The sequence below is a fragment of the Pteropus vampyrus genome, unplaced genomic scaffold (assembly GCF_000151845.1).
Source record: "Pteropus vampyrus isolate Shadow unplaced genomic scaffold, Pvam_2.0 Scaffold60, whole genome shotgun sequence".
Lineage (NCBI taxonomy): Eukaryota > Metazoa > Chordata > Mammalia > Chiroptera > Pteropodidae > Pteropus > Pteropus vampyrus.
This window is the reverse complement of record NW_011888841.1, coordinates 6,942,717-6,961,745: the sequence shown is the minus strand read 5'-3', so window position 1 is coordinate 6,961,745 and position 19,029 is coordinate 6,942,717. Positions and strand designations below refer to the sequence as shown.

The following is a 19,029-nucleotide window of genomic DNA, read 5'->3' as shown; positions in this document are numbered from 1 at the left end:
CAGATGAAAGCCGGGCCCCGAGTAATATCACACTTACAGAACACCCTGTCATCTGGAGCTGCGGGTCCCACACCTAGCTGACCAAAATAACTGGGCAGATTTAAAGTGAACAAATAAAAAGGTCCTAGGATTCGTGCCTGGCCCACTATATAAAATAATAATAATAAAAATTTTAAAAAATAAAAAATAATAAAAAACCACTGCATTTTAATAAATTCCAGAGGAGAGTAGTGGCAGCTGCTCATGGGCCACGTATCTGGGAACCTCTGATGTGAAAACAGACTTGGCACCTTCGACTATGCAGAATGTGTCCAAAAGTCTGGAAATATGCAAAACAGACAAGGAAAAAAAAAAAACAACAGCAAATCACACCATACCCAAACATTCAGGCCTTTACTTATTTTAAACCTCTTGTTTCCCAGCATTGTGGACCTCAATTTTAACCCATTCGAAAGGCACTATATTAGACAGATCAGAAAACAAGACAGGATATTACCAGGAGCTTATGGTCAAAGGGAGAAAAAATGCCAACAACCGATTACAACATAATGCAACAATGACAGGAGCATGCAGAGTCCAGTAACATGCAGGAGTAAACGAGGCTGAGAAAGGGATCTGAGAATACTTCTTAGAAAAGATGCCATCTGAGTTGGGTTTTTAAAAAGGTGGATAAGAGTTCATCAAACTAGAGGGCTAGGAATGAGCAAGCCCAGGCAGGGATCCTGAGGAAAAGGAAGACGGAATGCAGGAGAGGGAGGCTGTAAGATTCCACATTTATGGCAAAAGAGCCCGGAATCTCTAGGGCAGAGACTTCCGGGCTCACCCGGGGTGTCGCTGCATCAGCACAGTGCTGAGCAGCATGGGGCAGGAGGAGCCGGGCGGGGCATGGGCCCTGGCCCTGGTCAGCCTGCTCATGCCGCCTTCTGCTTCCCACCTATCTGGTCTACGCAACTGCTGGAGCTGAATGTCTCGATGCTCATGTTCACCCTCAAAATGCTACTAACCGATTTTGACATCAAAATAGTATTATCTTAACTACTTGAAAAACATCTTATAAGAAATATCGTTTTACCTAAAACTGCTGAAAAATGTCTCACCTATACAATATTGTTTTCTGTAGATCTTTAGCTGTTTCGGTATTTTATCTTTTTAAGTACCTATTACGTGACAACATGAACAATTCTCAGCATCTAGCTGAGAAAACAAGGAAACGTACGGCTTTGAAGAACTCACTGGAAGAATCAAACCAATTAAATGCAAATGCAGCATGCATTAAAAGTGTAATCCAGCAAAGATAATTAATTTTTTTTTAAATCTTACACCAGTGAGGGGTAGTTCTCTTTTTGTTCAAAACCGCAAAGACCAGGGACAATAAATAACATCTTAAAAATTTTTAACCAATCTTGAAAAAGCCAGGCATCTGGCAGGAAGACACATTATATACACTGGACAAAAAGAAGGAAAAAAATAAACCATCGAACAAACCTGGTAAGTACTGCTAGAAATGTTTCCTATACACATTTTAATTTGTATATATGCTTATATTTGTATACATGAATATATCATTTCAGCCCAACCTGTCAACCAACCAATCGAATCAAACAAATCCAGAGCAAAATAAAATTAACCCACAAAAAAGCTAAGCCTTTTGACCAGAACTGGTTGAGAAAGAAACTTGCCACCTGAAAGCAGTCATCGTTTCCCATTCAATTTTACGAATTCTTATGTAACGCTACTCTAATTTTGATGCCAAACAATTTTTCAAAACAGGTGAAGCCAGTACTATGGACTCTGTGAAAGGTAGGAATAAAAACAGGAAACTAACATCGATCACTCTAGAGAAAGATGAGGTTCTGGGAAATCAAGGAAAGCATTCTGAATGACCTCAAGAAATTCTGTGTCACTCAACGGTATAAGCAATGACAGGACCCTGTCTCAAGGGACCCTTTGGGAAAATGCTGCTGTGTCAGCAGTCCAGCGGGGCCAGCCCTGGCAAGCTCTAGCAGGGACATAGCAGCCTCGACCACGTTCCTTGGACGGTGTCGTCGAGTTCTGAAGACCATCTGTAATACCGAACGGCTTCTTTTACAGGGTGTGAACGATTACCGCACCGTCTTACAACACAGCTACCTACCACGTTAGCTTTTGGAAACAAAGCGGGGCATAAAATCGCCTTCACTTATTTGTATGTTAGAAGTGGCAATTTGAAAAAAAAAATCACAATTGTTTCCCTTTCTGAATTATAATTTCAAAAATTTTAATGTTAACTTTTTTCTAAAGATGTTAGGGAAATGCAGCTGAAATCAACATTAAAATCACTGCGCGTCCAGTGATGTTAATAACGTAACAGTTAAAAAGACTTTTCTAAATTAGACTTTCAAAAGGAAAGCAGTAATCACCTGTATCGAACATTTTAAATGACAGCTCTAATAGGAGGAAGACTAGGGACTGATCATAGACTTGGCAGAGCACAGATCCCAGGTGGCACCAACAGGAGTGTAGGGAGAAAAAGCACGACTGGAGCAACTTGAGAGAACACAGAGGAGGATCGTAAGATTCAGTAACTGTTACCTCTTGCTTTAAGAACAGAAAAATGAAGCCCGAACTGGAAGAGAATGAACGCGGGGTGGCTTTTGTTATTGCTTTGAAGGCAGAATTATAGCAGGGTCGGATGCTGATGGACGATCGAGGGGAGGGGGCGGTAACTACTCGATGCCCAAGTAGGAGAAAGGGAATGCAATCTAGTACACAACTGGACTCTGCCAAAGATAGAAGCCAAGACAGCTCAATTACAGTAACGCAGCTATTCAAGTAGAAAGGTGGATGTGGCCAGGGTTGGGGTTTCTCCAAGCAGCAGGGCAGAGAGGGATGCGATCAAACAGGCTCCTTCGCTAGAGTAACTGTGATGACAGAATCCAAGACTGATAAAAAGGGAAGTGGTGAGTGAAGATCTCAGTGGAGTTCAAAAATACTGAACTGGGGATAGCGCTAGTTACTGCAAAGGACTGAAGGATAGTGTCCAAGAGGGCAGCTGAAGACTACGGCAAGCGTACGTCCAGGCGGCACGAGATCTGAGATGTTGGGCTGGGAGAGAAGGGAAGGAAAAGGTCTAGAACAATGATTCTCGAAGTATGCTCTGGGAATCCTTGTGGGTCTCTGAGATCCTTTCCAGAAGTCAAGACTATTTTCCTGATACTAAAGCATCAGCTGCCCTTTTTACTCTGATTATCTTAAGAACGTACAGAGTTGTTTTCCAGAGGCTACATGATATGCGATGGGGTCTTATATTTTCTAGAATCGTCTGTGGTAGTAGGTTTAGGGTGTAACTAACTGTAAGTTTCCCACAAGTTTGTTTTAAATATTTCCACTATTGTCTTACAATCTTCAGTTTTATCTACTACAATCTCTTTAACCTCATTATTCTTCAATAAGTTTTGAAATTCAGTTTTCCTTGCAGCTACAGAAATACAAGAAATGAGTATACTTTTTTGTTTTGCAATATTAGCCTTAAAAATGTTCTGAAAACATTTCAAAATATAAAAATTTTACCTAAAACTTATAAATATTTTATTCTAAAATAAATTAATGTTTTCCTTATACTTAGGGATGGATCGATCATTGGCTTCAAAATGGGAAATTAGAACACTCATGTGGTCAACTCACAGCTGCACTATTTAAGTTTAAAAAAGCTGATGAAGACAGGACTTATCAGTTCTGACTCACAGAAGGGAGGACTCTAAAGAAATTTGGCAAAACTAAAAAAATTAAAAATGAAAATTCTTTCCCTCGGCTTCACAGATGTTAATAACTTGCCTTACTCAACAAAGCTTTTGAGTACTATTACGATGCCAGGTACGGGCTCATTGAGAACAAATATTCAAAGTTTATAGAAATATTTTAAATGAACATGTGAAAAACTCTTTTATAACCAGAAACTGCTTCCTCCGGGCTTTTAAATTAGCAATGGGACAGCCACTGAAGCACCTTACAGGCGAGGTTACGGCATCGCACTGGCTAGGCAGGCACACGCCATCGCGGGAGAGACTAATGCGGCCTCTCAACGGGGACTGCTGAACGCGGCAGGGCGAGAGGCAGTGGAAGAGGTCACGGCGTTGCCACTGCTGGTGACACATAAGCCTCTGAACTGAAGACCTGGCGGAGAGAACACCGGTCTGCACAACTGTTTCTGTCTCCCACAGATGCGCGTGCGGACGTGGCTGGCCCTGGTGTCCTGCTTCTGTACATCCAGTATCAGCACCCGACAACCACTGAGCATCTTTCATATGCATGTTTGGCTACAAACACCTGTGGTGCTGAAAAATTTAATGTGTTAAAAACTTTAACGTTGCAAAGCAACGCAGGGTAAAAGCAGCGTCAGCACAAATCGAAGCGGCGGCACTAAACTGTGCCAGCAGTTGCTAAATTCTCTGCCAGTTTCAGCTGGAGCAAATTGGTGAAACAGTTTCCCCCTTCTTTGCCAGACCATTCCGCTCACACTGAGTACTTGTTATCACTGGACCCCGAAAAGATGTGGCAGTCCCAGCTAACCATCCAGGTTAGTTTCGATACTCATGCGCAATCCCCCTCAAACTTCAGAACATTCTACATACCAGCAAAATGCAGTGTACACAAACTCTCCCCTACCAATTTCACTCCCACTGCCGCCATCCTGAACGCTCCATAAGATGATGCTACTTTCAGAGGCGACGGCCACCATTTTGTCCTTGTCCCCGTGGGGACCACCGACCACCTTTGCGTTTAAAGCCACGCGTTCGATGGTCCAATCCAGGTACGGGCTTGTGAACACCTGCTGCCATCCTGAGGACTCTTTGATTCTGTTAAGAACAGACACACATGGCAAACTCAGCACCAGTCAGGCAAACAGAATACAGACCAATGTACCCCAAAAATATTAACCCCAGCTGTCTATGTTAAATATAAAATTTTGGTATTTATCACCTACGAATCTAGAATATTATTTCTGAGGTATCTTATATTCACCTACACGTGAAATCTAAACCACTTAAAAAGAGATCAGAGTTCTATATTTTTCCAAAGCATAAGAAAGTCTTCCAAATTTTAAAAAGCATTAACAACTTAAAAGAAAAATGGACTTTTCACTTTTCTCTGTATAAAAAAGTGCTGTACTGTCATTATCTATGGGTAGAAACAGCCAACGAAATTCAGAATTTTAAAGTAACCATCGTTCCTTTGTTATTAATCAGTTATTAACCAGAACTACATGCACTCGACACTCGGCGTGCTAGTCTACGCAGGCCAGCGAAGACACCGAGTCGCCTCCCGCAGCACGTGCATTCCGGTACCAGGCACAATCAAATGAATGAAACGCGGGGCCCTCGAACCTGAGGATTGACTTTTAAAGCTTTCATTCTTAATGAAAACTCTTAGGGGCCCATTAACTCCTTATGTAAAGGCTTACCAAGGTTCAGATGTGCAGTTGGGCCAATATATATTTAATGCATTCTTTAATATTTAATTTCTGATAAACATGCCTGTGCTTTTTTAAGTTTTTCTCCCTCATCTGAATGTAATTTCAGACATGTATTCTGTGTGATTACATAGGAAGCCCTCATAAATTTAGAACCTACACAGCTGTGCAATCATGACAAAGAATGACCTGAACTTTAACTATGGAATATCTATTTTTAAAGTTACACTAACCAGATGATGAAACTCAATTATAAAGCTTCTCTTAGCCTCACCTAAAGAGAATACACAGAACATGAATAAAATAAGTGTTCCTAACGTATTTATCCTCAAAATCAACTTAGGTATTCGCAAATGATGGCCCCCTAAGGACTAAATGACATCACTTTCATTTCATTTTTGTTTAAACTGTATGCTGAAATACAAATGTAATTCACAAAAATATGCAATTCAGCCTTATTAATTTCAAGAATTAATGATTTCCTTAATGAACTTCAAAACAATACATGAAAAAACTGCATCAAATTTTCCTGAGCATTATATTTATAATTACCTTGCTCAGCCACCAGATGGGACTCATGCATTCAGATCAACAAAAATAATTATCTAATAAACTAAAAACTGACAAATGTTGAAAAATGAAACGGAGATGCTCTGAGGGACTGACACTGGGCACAGGGACGGCAGCAACACGCCGCCCGGCACGGACACGCACACGCGCACACGAGGTTCCCAGCAGTGTCCATGGCAAGATGCTGACTCAAATGAGGTGTACGATGTGATCCTGTGATCACTGACTAAGGAATATAAACACTATATATAATCTACTCGTCTACTTCTCTATAGAAATTAGGGTATTATAAGATAAAGAGATGCCAAAAAGAATAACGGAATCAGGACAGCATATTTGAGAATGATTATAGTGACAGAACTCAGTAAGATATATAAATTCACTTTTGTTTGAAGTTAAAATACAAAGAAGAAAGAAACACGTATCCGCTCTATAATTTTCTACACGAGGAATACAAAATTTAAAATATGCATAAGACAGAATGAGCTCCGCTCTTTCAGAATCCTCTCCTTACTGCTGCCCGGTGAACCGATGCTCTGGAGTCGGGACACTGTGCAAAGAATATGTTACCGTCCACGTTCAGGGGACACAGTAGAAGGCCCTACAAGGTTTTGGAACTTACTACTTGGGGGGCATACTGCCCCCCAAGTTTCAGGGGAATACACAAATATGTCAAAGATCAAAAGAGAGTTTAGAATTAGATTCAATTACATATATATACACACATATATATAATATGTATGTATATGCATATAAAGCAAAATAAAGGAAACGTTCAAATTTAAATGTGAAAGGGTGATTTATGTAACAAATAATCAGAACATAATTACCTAGCCACTTGAAATAAAACAGATTCCTAAATCTCATAACACATACAAAAAGGAAACCCCACAAGGTTTATAGATCTAAAGTGGAAAACAAGCTCCGAGAAGGGAGCAACTTACACAACTATTCTTCCTTAATACAAGTAACACTGTCGTAAATTCAGCAAGAAAAAGAAACGTAAGATCCCAGACTAACAATGTAGAATATCAGCGAGCCTAGCGAAGACTACACAGGGGTTCACTGTACCACTGTTTTCATTTTCAAGGTTTTAAATTTATTGATAAAAAGCTGTGGAAAAAACAACTTGTAGGAAAGAGTACACCCTTACAGTAATTTGAATCTTTTCTTTTCTCTTGAAAATGTATTTTTGCCACTGAATAACTTAACTACATGTGAGAAAATCCAATACGCCCTCAACCGTTTCCCTTGGTCGTTTCGGGTGGGCATACTGCTGACATCGCTGACATCCAGTGAGAGCGCAGAGATCATGGTCAAAGGCAAACGAATGCACCTGGGAACAGCGCCGCCCTTCCACGCCACTCAGTGAGCGACACCTCACGCGGGGCCCTGTGGCTGCCTGGCGAGCAGACATCTTTAGCGCTGCTGCGCAGTAACAAATGAAGTTATGCTTTTCTGCCTGGAAAACTTACGATGGTTTCGCAGCTCCTGTGGAACCCCTTATCAGTAAAAGTACATGATGTTTAAACAGCAACAGTTCCCAATTTAGATTGGATGGTAGTTCGAAACACCCCTAAAAAATTCTTTTTCAAATCGGTCTTGCTTCATATAAAAGTTATCCCCAAAATGTATCTGAAAAATCATGTCTGTGTCATTCACTTAAAATAAATATACAGATGCTCTCAAAATGGAAAGTTTGCACTGACTCTCTACTGCAATGAAAATACAAACTGGAGATTACAAATATAAACGTTTTTTTACTATGTATGGCAAATCTATTAGGTAGAGTTTTTGGAAAAAATATATCTGGGATTCTTTAAAATATATATATTATATATATATCATACATATAAACTTCAGAAGACATTCAAAATATTTTTAATCTATTGTGCTTATTTTTTCTTAACCAGATACAATAGTGATATTTATATATCCTTTGATTTTTCAGCAATTAAATTACATGGGATCACAGTCTAAACTAGTATCTCCCAACCACGTTGTGCTTCTACACCATTCTTTATCGACATTTTTCACTGCAATAATGATTTTTAACTAAAGATCTCATTCTTTCTCCAATTAATAAAAAAAAAAAAATCACTGGTCTACGCTTTTCCTCACTCCATTTTACTTTCTGAGAATGCAAGAATTAGTAAAACCAAATCACCACTGTAAGCCTCTCACAGCCCAGACAGTAAATAACATCAGCTCCGCCCACAGCGGCCCAGCTTCGCCACTTCTCCCCACGCCACACTGCTTTAGCCCTTGCTGTACGTATGAAAGCCTGAGACGTATAAAAGTCACAAAATCACACGGTTCGTATTAATAACCCTGGCCACTCATTTAACAGGGTAATTAAATGATTCAGAAGCTGGATATATAAGAAGAACTTCAAGACCTTAATTATATCACTGTTCATAATGTCTGAAAAAATATTTAAGACGTGTTAAGGCTACCAGCAATATTTACCAAGTTAGCTACCAAAAGGAAAGCAGACTAAATCTAATGAAAAACTAAAGAAGTGGCTTAAATACAGAGTGACCAATTTTGATGATTAAGTGAAAGAGCTTTTCAACCTATAAATATAAAATCGCAATTAGTAAAACTACCCCCCAAAATAAAAAGCAAAGCAAACAGTTACAAATGATACAGTACCGATAACACACAGCAAAATGGGCGTACGCAGCTACAATCCAGTTGTGATGGCCAGCCACTATTAGCACCTTTCGTGGATCCACAGGAAATCCTGTTGATTTTAGAAAAATAAATGTTTAATGTATTAAAGCAGGGGCTGGGAAGTGTTGGCCCTCAGGCCAGTTCCAGTCCTGTCCCTGCTGTGGTAAAGTTTTGGTAGAACCCAGCCATGCCTGTTCACGCATAGTTCATGGCAGCTTTCATGACACAGTGGGAGAGCTGTGGTTCCAACAGAGTCTGTGTGGCCCACGAAGCCTAAAATATTTACTACCCGGCCCCTTACATAAAATGTTTGCCAACCCCTGCTCTGAAGATTTAAAGCAAACAGAACATTACATACTTCTTAAATAGAAATTATATGTTAAATGACGTTACGATATAAATGATAAATGCGAATTAAAGAGATGAAGCAAAAATTACATCTTTAAAAATAATTAAGCTAGAACTAAAAACATGTATTTTCCTTCTTCCATTTAAGTGATCATTGCTTACCTAGCCTAACTGTCTCTTCCCCACCTCCCGAGAGAACAGGCTGGGTACCATTTGCCCGAGCTTCACCTTCTGTAGAATTTAGTCCATTCCTAGACTCAGCAGAGGATCTAGTTGTATTGTTTACTTTACGACTAGGAATACCTACAAAAGGAAATAAAATAAATTTCTAAGTTCACTACAAAGAATTTAAAATTTCACATTGTTACAAAAAAAACATAAAATTGTGTATCTCATTATAGTCAACATTTATTTTCCAAAATAGCAATTTATTCCAAATAATTACCATAAAAAAACAACAAAATGAAACTGTAAAAACCAGGAAACTCAACCGATTTCTGGTGTTTATCACACACACACACACACACACACACACACACACACACACATACACACACATATATACATATATACACACACATATATCATAAGATTAAGATTTATATATTATACTCTATTTTTACCTAGCTCTAGGTTACTGAAAAAAAAACATGAAATTCATTCAGTCTGTCATCCCTCTTCACATTGCACGTTACTATGTCTGAGGCACTGTGTACTGATTTAAACTGCTTTAGAGCAGAATTGTCCCACACTTTCAAAGTCTTTACTGGAATGAAATCTTGCTCAGAAGCCCACTGTCACATGTGTGAAGGCTGAACTCTTCTAAGTGAAGTGGGGTAGAGATGACATGTGCTTTGCCTGCCACTGAGCTCCCGGGGTCCAACAAAACGAGGCTGACAACCAATGCTCTGACATAGGTGTCGGTAAACTGGGTCATGGCCAAATCCTGCCCGATGCCGTTTACGTAAACAAAGTTGTACCTATTCCCGTCACACCCGCTCACATCTACAGTGCTTATGGCAGAGCTGAATGGCTGCCACGGAGACCTTCGAGGTCACAAGCCTACCTGGCCTTTCCAGAAAACTCTGGTACATCTCAGCTATAACGTAACCTATGACTGAACTTCTGTTAAAATAAAAGTTCTCACCGCAGCTAGTAGATTTATAAGTGAGAAAGTCAATGATCAAAGAACTGATCTTCCTTTTTCTCATTTACACATTTGCATAAAGATACTTGTTTAATAATGCTCATTTGTATACAATTGCTTAATGGAAAAGAACTTCTAAAAAGACTAAACGAAGCAGAAGTACCTGGTGGAGGCAAGTAGCCATGGAAGAGGACGCTGCCACAAGACGAGCGCTCCAGCTCTTCGCACAGCAGCAGCCTTCGTACTAAAACATGGCAAAGCAGACTCGTCAAGACATGCGAACAGAAACAGTACTCCATTTTTTACTTTCTCCAGTTAAAGAGGGTAAGAGGAAAAAATGAAAACATTTAAGTTAAAGCAACTGATAACATCTTTTTAGTATGAAAATTCACAAAGAGCAAGCACTGAACTAGTCAATCAAAAATTAGGACCTGCCATAAGATACATTTACTTGGGCAAGTTTAGTGCACAAAGGGTCCGATCCCAAATACGTATACTGGGAGACACGTACCTAATGGAGTGATCCCATAAAATTCTGCTTCGTGCCTGAGCACATTGATACTCACTCCCCTACGGAGAAACAAACGAATGATGTAAATCCCCGAACAGGCAACTCGGACTTAGCATCCGAAGCAAAAGCAAAAAGTACTAAGCACTTAATATGAACAAAACCGTAAGGCTTTAACACTTACCTTTCTCCTAATGTTGTTAATCATTTGAAAATTTCTAAATAAAAAACTGCACGCCAACAAAAACATTCTCTCATTCAACCCACTTCCTATCTGCCCTGAGGATACTCGCCGGCCGTGCTTGTGGCTGCAGCGTTCGCCCTGAGGTAACTCGTGGATCACAGTCCTAACCTCGCCCCCAAGGTATGCCACTGACTATCTCGCTTTTATTATTATTTTTGCATCACCTAGTATATCAATAATCTTTGGGAACAAATGACATCATTCTATTTATAACACCGTTTTTAGTAGTGGTATTTCCATTTACAAAATATGGTAATTCTCGATCGCTGAAAATGTCAAATCCTAGATGCTCCGCTTTTAAATTTACTAGGTGAAAAAATTATACTGATCATCATATACATTTCTGTTACATTAGGATTAGACACAAGTTCCAAGAACAGTTTTTATATTTTATTTTCACACTGAAAACCAGTCAATTTGCTTCAGCCTCAAAGAGCATGTTTATGTAAAATTAAATTAACGCTGGCAGCGAGCTGCAGTTTTTCTAAATGGGAAATGGGTTAAAAACCACTCACGTATAGATGATTTGAGCAACTAAATGAGAGATTAGGTTTTACAGGGTTAGTACAAGTAAGTATCTAGTAAGGCAAACAAGAGTGGGAATCATCCTTCTGTGGCATTAATGGCTTTTAACTTTTTATATTTCTATACATATTTATGTAACCTCCCAATTACACTGTAAGCTCCCTGCAAGCATGATCTACTGCTGATCCATTTCGTATACCTCTCACAGTGCATAGCATAACACTTGTATATAACAGTTACGCAAGACGAATTTGAATGAATTCAGATAAATGACTCCCTCCTCATCAGAAACCAAAAATAAAAGAAGAAAGAAGGTAGGGGAAAAAGATCAGATTAGGAAAGGCTATGTACCTTGATGAAGATGTTAAGGTATAGTAACATAAAAATAAAATTTCACTAAGTAAAATAAGGTAGTAATTTGTAAGAAAAGCAGTTAATTAAATACAGGTATTAAAATCAATTTTGCCTTTCATGGGTTATCTAAGTTGTGGATTAGTCAAGAGGAAAGTAAATTTTGGCTTTTTAAATCAAATGCTATGGATCAAAATAAGTTTACTTTTATAAAAAAGGAAGTAGTAACATACTTACCACTTCAACCCAAACCAACGCCAAAAATCAGACAAACAAAAAGCCCCAACAAACTGTCACTCGTTCAATAAACATCTATTAGGAAGCTACTACATGCACTGTTTTAATACTGGAAATACAGCAGAGAACCAACCAGAGGAAAAAAAATCTTTGCCTTTGAGCTCAGATTCTAGTGAATGCAAGCCAAAACTTAGATTATCTAAAGCAGCAGCTCAAACAATTAGAACTTTACAATCTGTTACTATCTAAATAATAAATCCTTAGTGAAAATTCACTAGGAACATATGAAATAAAAGGACAATAAAATACAAACAGTAGCTTCCTGGTGAGAATCTAGACTATGGCAACGTTAAAGCAGTCGTTTAAGTGATACTCCATTCATCCACAAAACCATGCACTGAACCTCGACATGCCCAGCACAACGCCAGATCCCGAGGACGTGTAGAGAACAGTGCTTGTCCTTTCGAATTCGAAGTCTCACGGAAGACAGACTCCTGAGAAAGGAGCGAGTGTAGTGAAGGCTGGGGTGGTGGCAGCGCCACAACCACGCCCACCTATGCGAGGTGGACAGGGCCAAGATCACTGAATCAGGACGGAGCCAAGGCTGCTCGGGTCACATGTGGAAGCAAGAGAAGTTAAGCAGGGGCCTGATTACAGAGCCTTAAGGGACAATACCAAGTTACCAAAATCTTTAGCCATTAATCTAATGACACCAAAAACACTTTAAGGGGAGTAGGAGCCAGATCAGATTTCTATTTTTAGACGATAACGTTGGCTACGGTGTGAGAAATAAATGAGGGAGGCAAGAACTAAGCCAGGACACTGGTTAAGAAGCTGCTGGAGTGGTGCCGGGGAAGAGAGGACAGTGGCCTACACCTGCGAGTCTGGTTCTGAGGAAACCTTCAAGCAACACAGCCTCGGGGGAGGGGGCCGCTTTTCCTTACAATATATACAAAAAGACACATACCTATCAATGAGAATGTATTTAAAAGGATGCATTTCTTACCTCAAATCTAGTTCTTTCGTCCGAAGAAAATTTAAAATGGGTGCAAATGCTGCTGGATCTCTATCAATAAATATCTGTAAATGAATTGTTTTATTTTCAAATTACAAATACAACTTCTAACTTTCATATATGTGACACTTAAGGAACAAAGACTACATTACTTAAAATACATTCCCTTGGTTCTACTCTTAAATTTTAATGTTTCTAAAATTGGAATGCAGTTACAAACAGTATGAACTTAATGTGTCTTTTTTCCCCCAGAAAAGCTATTATTAGATTGATGCTATTTTAATATGTAGGAAAATGGTATCTAGTAAATCAGTTCCCTCATTTTTTTAAACTGTTATCTTTGGTAAAAGTGACACTTTAGAGAAAATTTTTATCTGAAATATCCTAGAATTCAATAAGTACTTTGAAAATATTACACATAAATACTCTCTTACATTGCTTATTGCTTGGTCATTAATTGCTGGCGACAGTGACCGTGACTTACATAATCTGTGATTCACATGTGAATCACTAAAGCAACAACGTACTTTTTACAATACGCGTGGGGTGAAGGGTAAATACTGCGTGCGGCTGCCAGCACAGAAAAGATGTTCTTCTCCTAACACCTACACACCTCACTATTTCAGTTTCTACAAGGGCTGGGGGAAAGGAGGGTGATGACAAAAAGCATATTTTAAAAATAACAAATACACAGAATACATAAGGGGGAAATAAAATGCTTAAAAATACGAAATACATAATTGGTAACTTTTTACAGAAATGTGTACCAACACTATTTTGAATCAGTTACAGCTCTCACCATAAAAATGAACATCTTTTAAAGCTTCTGTAAGTCAATTAGGGTAATGGCAGCAAAGAAAAATCCTTACACTATGATCAACCATTCATATACAATGAGTTAAGTACTATTAGATTCATAAATTCTTGCTTTTGTTTTTATTAGAACCCATCAAAAGTTGAAGAAACACCACAGATTTCTGGAGATCTTATGTCTTTATGATCTCACATAAGTATTCCTGCTTTTGCTGCTTTGCTTCATCTATAACTTTCACTATAGCGAACAAATACTTCTGGTCACTCTGTTGCTTCCAGACAAAGCCCTTTAGCTTTTGAGAGCAATGGACATTTACTTCACATGTTAGACACATATAACTGCTTTATAAATGTAAACCATTTTTTTTTTGTACTGAAACATAATTGTTCTTTTCTTCCCTCATTCTACCATTGCTCCATAAGTTCATAAGGTTATTCTCCAAAAAAAAAAATTGTAAGACAACTTTTTTGCAATATCTTACACCATTCTAATTCAATATCAAAACACTTTAGTATTTAATATATTTACTGTTTTAATTATTCATTAAAAGAAATATTTTCTTTATTGACAATGTAAGCTCATATCTTATAATCATGAATACTTAAATTGCTATATTTAGTATTCTCTGTTCTCTTCTATTAACTATGTGACAAAAAATAAACTAAGTACATATGTCACTTTCATTTAATTAAAATATTAGGTTTCCTGTCTTCTAAGTCACTATATAATAAGGATAAAGCATTATAAGCATTGGTTAATGTAATTTAGATATATTATACATTATACTCACAGCACCAGTTTCATCTCGAAGCGTTGAAATTCTTCCACTCAGCAAACTAGAAGTCATTAACAATAAGCTAGTTAGCTTTTAAAATCTGAGTATGAATAAATGTCCTAATTCTTTATCAGATGTCAAAGATCAATATAAATGAGTGATCTCCAAAGTAAAATAAAAATTTCAAAAAATCTATTTTAAAAGTAAGATTTTTTATTCAAGATATATAAAAAAAATTAAGACAAGGAAAAAATTTACTATTTTGATAAATAACAAGTGTATTAAAAATGGTACTAAAGAATTATATGCAATACCTGGAAAAAAAGGAATCTGGAATCCACATAAGGGTCTGTCTTGAGGTACTAAATCTGCAATTGAAAAATATCTGGTATTATAAATGAGAACATAATTTGAAATTTCATAATGCATGAGTTAACTTGCTCTAATATGCTGGCCAATGATTTACGAGTTGTTGCAAAGTACAGCTATGTCATTTATTACATTTAATAGTTAAAAATTCTGTTTCTTTCAATTTGGAGTGAAGACTATTCAAGGAGCTCTCAACAAAATCAAATAATTAACTCACTGACATATAATGACTAGAAACACCACTTTCCAGCACACCAATCTGCTGAAGAATGAACGATTAGTCAGTCCATCACGCCAAGCCCAAACTTCTCAACATAACACTGAAAATTAATTTCGAGTCCTGCTTCATCTTTCCAAAACAAACTCCTTCTAATAAGAGAGTACTTCTTAATATCCCCAATTCATACTCACTACCATTTTGGTATCTTGATCTCAGCTAGACAGCTCTTGTCACATCTAATTATCCAAGTCCCATCTACCTTGATACCGCTTAAGATTTTACCTTCTCTTTAATGGCTTTTCTAAACAGTCTATCCTATATTATTATTTTGTGCTCATAGTAATTCTGTTGTATGTCAAGCATTTAACACTTTCTTTATATGCAGTCTTGGACTATTTACAACTGTTGCATTCATCCAAAACTCACTCAGTAAATATATTGTTTTGAGGTTAACTGCCATTTGATCAAGTTGACTTATTACCACCAATGGAGGGAGCTTTACCAAAGCACATTGTAACAGACCAGAACAACAACAAAAAATCAGTAACTGATGTAAAGTGACATGACTAAGAATGCAATCTAGGGCTCATTCAGTCCAGCCCTTACCTGAGTATTTTCATTGCAAAACTCGTCACTCTGAACTGCGTGGGTACTTTACTCTCTGCCCTATCACCATGTAGCCTCATGAAGAAGAGCCTAACAGACTTCTACTTGCATTCCGCATTCACTTTCTAGCATTATAAAACAGTTTCAAGGCAGCTCCTGTGCCCATTAATCAGATTTAAGAAAGAAGCCAAATAGTTTAGTGAAAAAAACAGGGCAAATTTTCTCAAATGTATTTCTTCGTGGAATCTTAAGAAAAATGAGAAGTGGATTCCAACTAGTCACAGGAAAATGACCTGGTCAAATAAAAGCAAATCCAGTTAATGGTGAACTGAAGGAGCCAGGGATCCACTGCAAAAATGAATCACTCTGTTTTGGAAGCCATCAAATTAATTCCATATAAGGATCACTTTTAACTAGTAATTTTTCACGTTCACTACTTATTCAGTACATTTTCTGCGAAATAACTCAAATGCTGTGTTGCTTAGGAAATTACAAAGGTCTGATTCTTTAAAGTCATATTAGCAATTTCAATTAAAATCTGAAGTTCAGGATGGGTATGGTAATCTGGAATTTCTGGGCAAAGCAACTGGACCCTCATTTCCACTATATATACATATATTTTAAATTTTCAAGCAAGAAGTTGAGGGGGAAAAAAAAACCGGGAGCTCTAAAACTGGTTCCAAGCATGATTTAATGAAAAAATATGACATTTAAAATTACATGACAAAATCCTTTCCTTCAAATTACATGAAATCCTTCTCTGTTTTTTCATCTCATATCCAGAGTGTGCCAAGAAAATGATCATGTGCAATCTGGTCTCATCAAAGTATTACTAAAAATATCATGTCCACAATTAATACTCCTTGCTACTTGCCTCCTCCTAAATTAACTTGAAAGCAGTATGCAGTTACTATTAATGCCAATAACCCTTGCATTTCCTATTTATTACTTCATTTTCCTTTTATTCCCACTTTACATTGTAGGAAATCACCCACTAAGTAACTGGCTCAAGGTTGCTGAGCTAGTTAGAGGTAAAGCCTGGGAACTGGAGCTCCTATCTGCCTGGATTCCGAAGTCCCGAGTCCACTATGGGCTGGTTCCAGACCTCCCTCTTGGGGCCTCAAATCCTATTCACTCTAATACAATCAATCACACATTGAGTCATATTTTTGTTTTTTTTTTACTTTTCATTTTTGTAAATAAATGATTTAACAATTCTAAATGAAACCTCATCTCCCCTTTCTGAATCACCCCCAAAGTGTTAAATGATCAAATTTGGTCATTTCCCTAATTCCATCGAATATGTCCATTTTTGCATCTCTTGAAATTAAAACAACTTTACCTACAGCATATGCTTTTCTGCCCAAATAAACTCTCCTGAGTTTTACTCTATCACTGCAGAGCCAACTTTAATTCTCTCAGATGGTTCTTCCAGTGGCAATTCAACTTAATGACAATCACATCAGGATTTCTTTTACAATGACTTAAGTGACTGTGTTAATCTGTGATTTGCAAGATATAGATGACATCTAGATCCATCCTAGCTCTAAAATTTTGCAAGAGTATGGTTCAAAGTAACTCAGGAGCCTTAGAACACGCATTGTTGGAGGTTCTGTTTTCTAAAGGCCATGTCATTACTTATAAGCTACTCTATCCTAGCAATTCTAAAATTTGCTTTTTTTAAACTTTATTTCTCATTCCTTCGTCTGTCTTGTAAACTGATCTCATAATGTATCTGCCTTATTTTGCATTCTTTGCTAATATCACTACTTGGAACCTGATCAAATCAGGTTTCCAAGTAATAAAACAAAAACCAGAGTTCCAGCTACAAGATAGCAGCTTTATGATTTAATATTTGAAACTGAGTTCTACAGTCGTTAACTAGAATTTGCTCATTATTAATCCATCTACTTTCAACATATTATAAATATCAGTACTGTTTAATTTTTATAATACAGTATGTCCTTAGAATGCCTGGAAAGAAATATATCAGCTACCAGTAGCAGTGAGAAACCAATGCAGGAATTTAAAATGACTACACTGGTACTTCTGAGTATTAACAGATATCAAAGGCCTACTCTTGCGAGGTATTACATTCTTGCATCCATAAATTACCAAACCTGCAATATTTTCAAGTGATTTTAGAAAAGTATCCATTTCTTACACTAAGGGTCATGTATCTTTTCCTAACTTTAAGACTGATATCTATATATCGGGGAAAATGCACTTTAACTATCAAACAGTTTTGTTGGGGGGAAGGGATGAGGGAAAGAAAGAACAGGGAAAGAAAAAAGAATGACCGTTTCCTGTGTTAAATTTTCCAGCACACTCAGAAAATTTAAATGTTTAAAGCACTACACACTTTTACCTCTACGATTCACGTTGTTGACGTTTTGCGCCTTTAAAAACATTTAGAAATCTCAGGTATTGTCGAGAGCAGCAAAATTCGCTGTATTTCAAAAACGCTTCACCGCTCTATCTCCCCCAACCCTAAAACTCAAGTACTTCTGCCTTCAGAATTGGCAAAGTCCCCTTTCTGAGGCGTGACTCATAAGCCACAGTAAATTAGCAAAACATGTTTTTCTCCAACAAGCTTAATAGAAGGCACAGGAGGGGATGAGAGAGGAGGGCCAGGGGGAGAAGACAGTTTTCCCTGTCCCCCAAGTGCGCCCGACACACGGTGCCCACATCCAAAACGCCCCAGAACCAACTCTGTAAGTGCGACATCTGGACGCACCAGCTGAGCAGATCCTTCGAAGCCAAGCATCGGGGGTCTCTGAAAATAAGCATCAGCGGACTGCAAGCCTCCTGCGCTCCCTGCACCCAAACCCTTGGGGATCGCGGCCAGCCCTGAACGAGGGGACACGGACGGCGCTGACCCCAGCGAAAGGGAGGCCGGGGCCCCGCAGTGGCCGGACCCCCAGGCCCGGCTTCTCCAGACGCGCTCTTCGGGGACACGGGGCTGGGGGCGGCGGGCTGCGGCCCTGGCCGGCCACCTGAGAAGGGGGCGGACAAGAGTGGCACCCTAGGGAGGCAGCGGCTCCGCCGCACGGGCCCGGCCCTCGTAACCCCGCGAGGACCCCGGGCCTGTCCCTTCCCGGACCCGACGACACCCCCGGGCCCGCCTGACACCCCGGGCCCGCTGAAGACACCCCGGGCCCGCTGAAGACACCCC

At 38.7% G+C, this 19,029-nt stretch overlaps 1 protein-coding gene across 1 annotated transcript in view; it reads right to left on the bottom strand.

Moving 5' to 3' along the window:
* Positions 1-15,106, bottom strand: part of KCTD3 (potassium channel tetramerization domain containing 3) — a 34,265-nt gene extending 19,159 nt beyond the window's left edge. Inside the window, exons 1-8 of the mRNA XM_023531036.1 lie at positions 14,974-15,106; positions 14,675-14,720; positions 13,062-13,135; positions 10,702-10,760; positions 10,354-10,434; positions 9,206-9,346; positions 8,675-8,765; positions 4,645-4,835 (exon numbers count right to left, since the gene is read on the bottom strand). Coding sequence (XP_023386804.1) covers positions 4,645-4,835; positions 8,675-8,765; positions 9,206-9,346; positions 10,354-10,434; positions 10,702-10,760; positions 13,062-13,135; positions 14,675-14,720; positions 14,974-15,002 — 712 coding nt within the window. The 5' untranslated portion in view covers positions 15,003-15,106. The remainder of the gene's footprint in view (positions 1-4,644; positions 4,836-8,674; positions 8,766-9,205; positions 9,347-10,353; positions 10,435-10,701; positions 10,761-13,061; positions 13,136-14,674; positions 14,721-14,973) is intronic.
* Between the last annotated feature and the right edge of the window lie 3,923 nt (positions 15,107-19,029).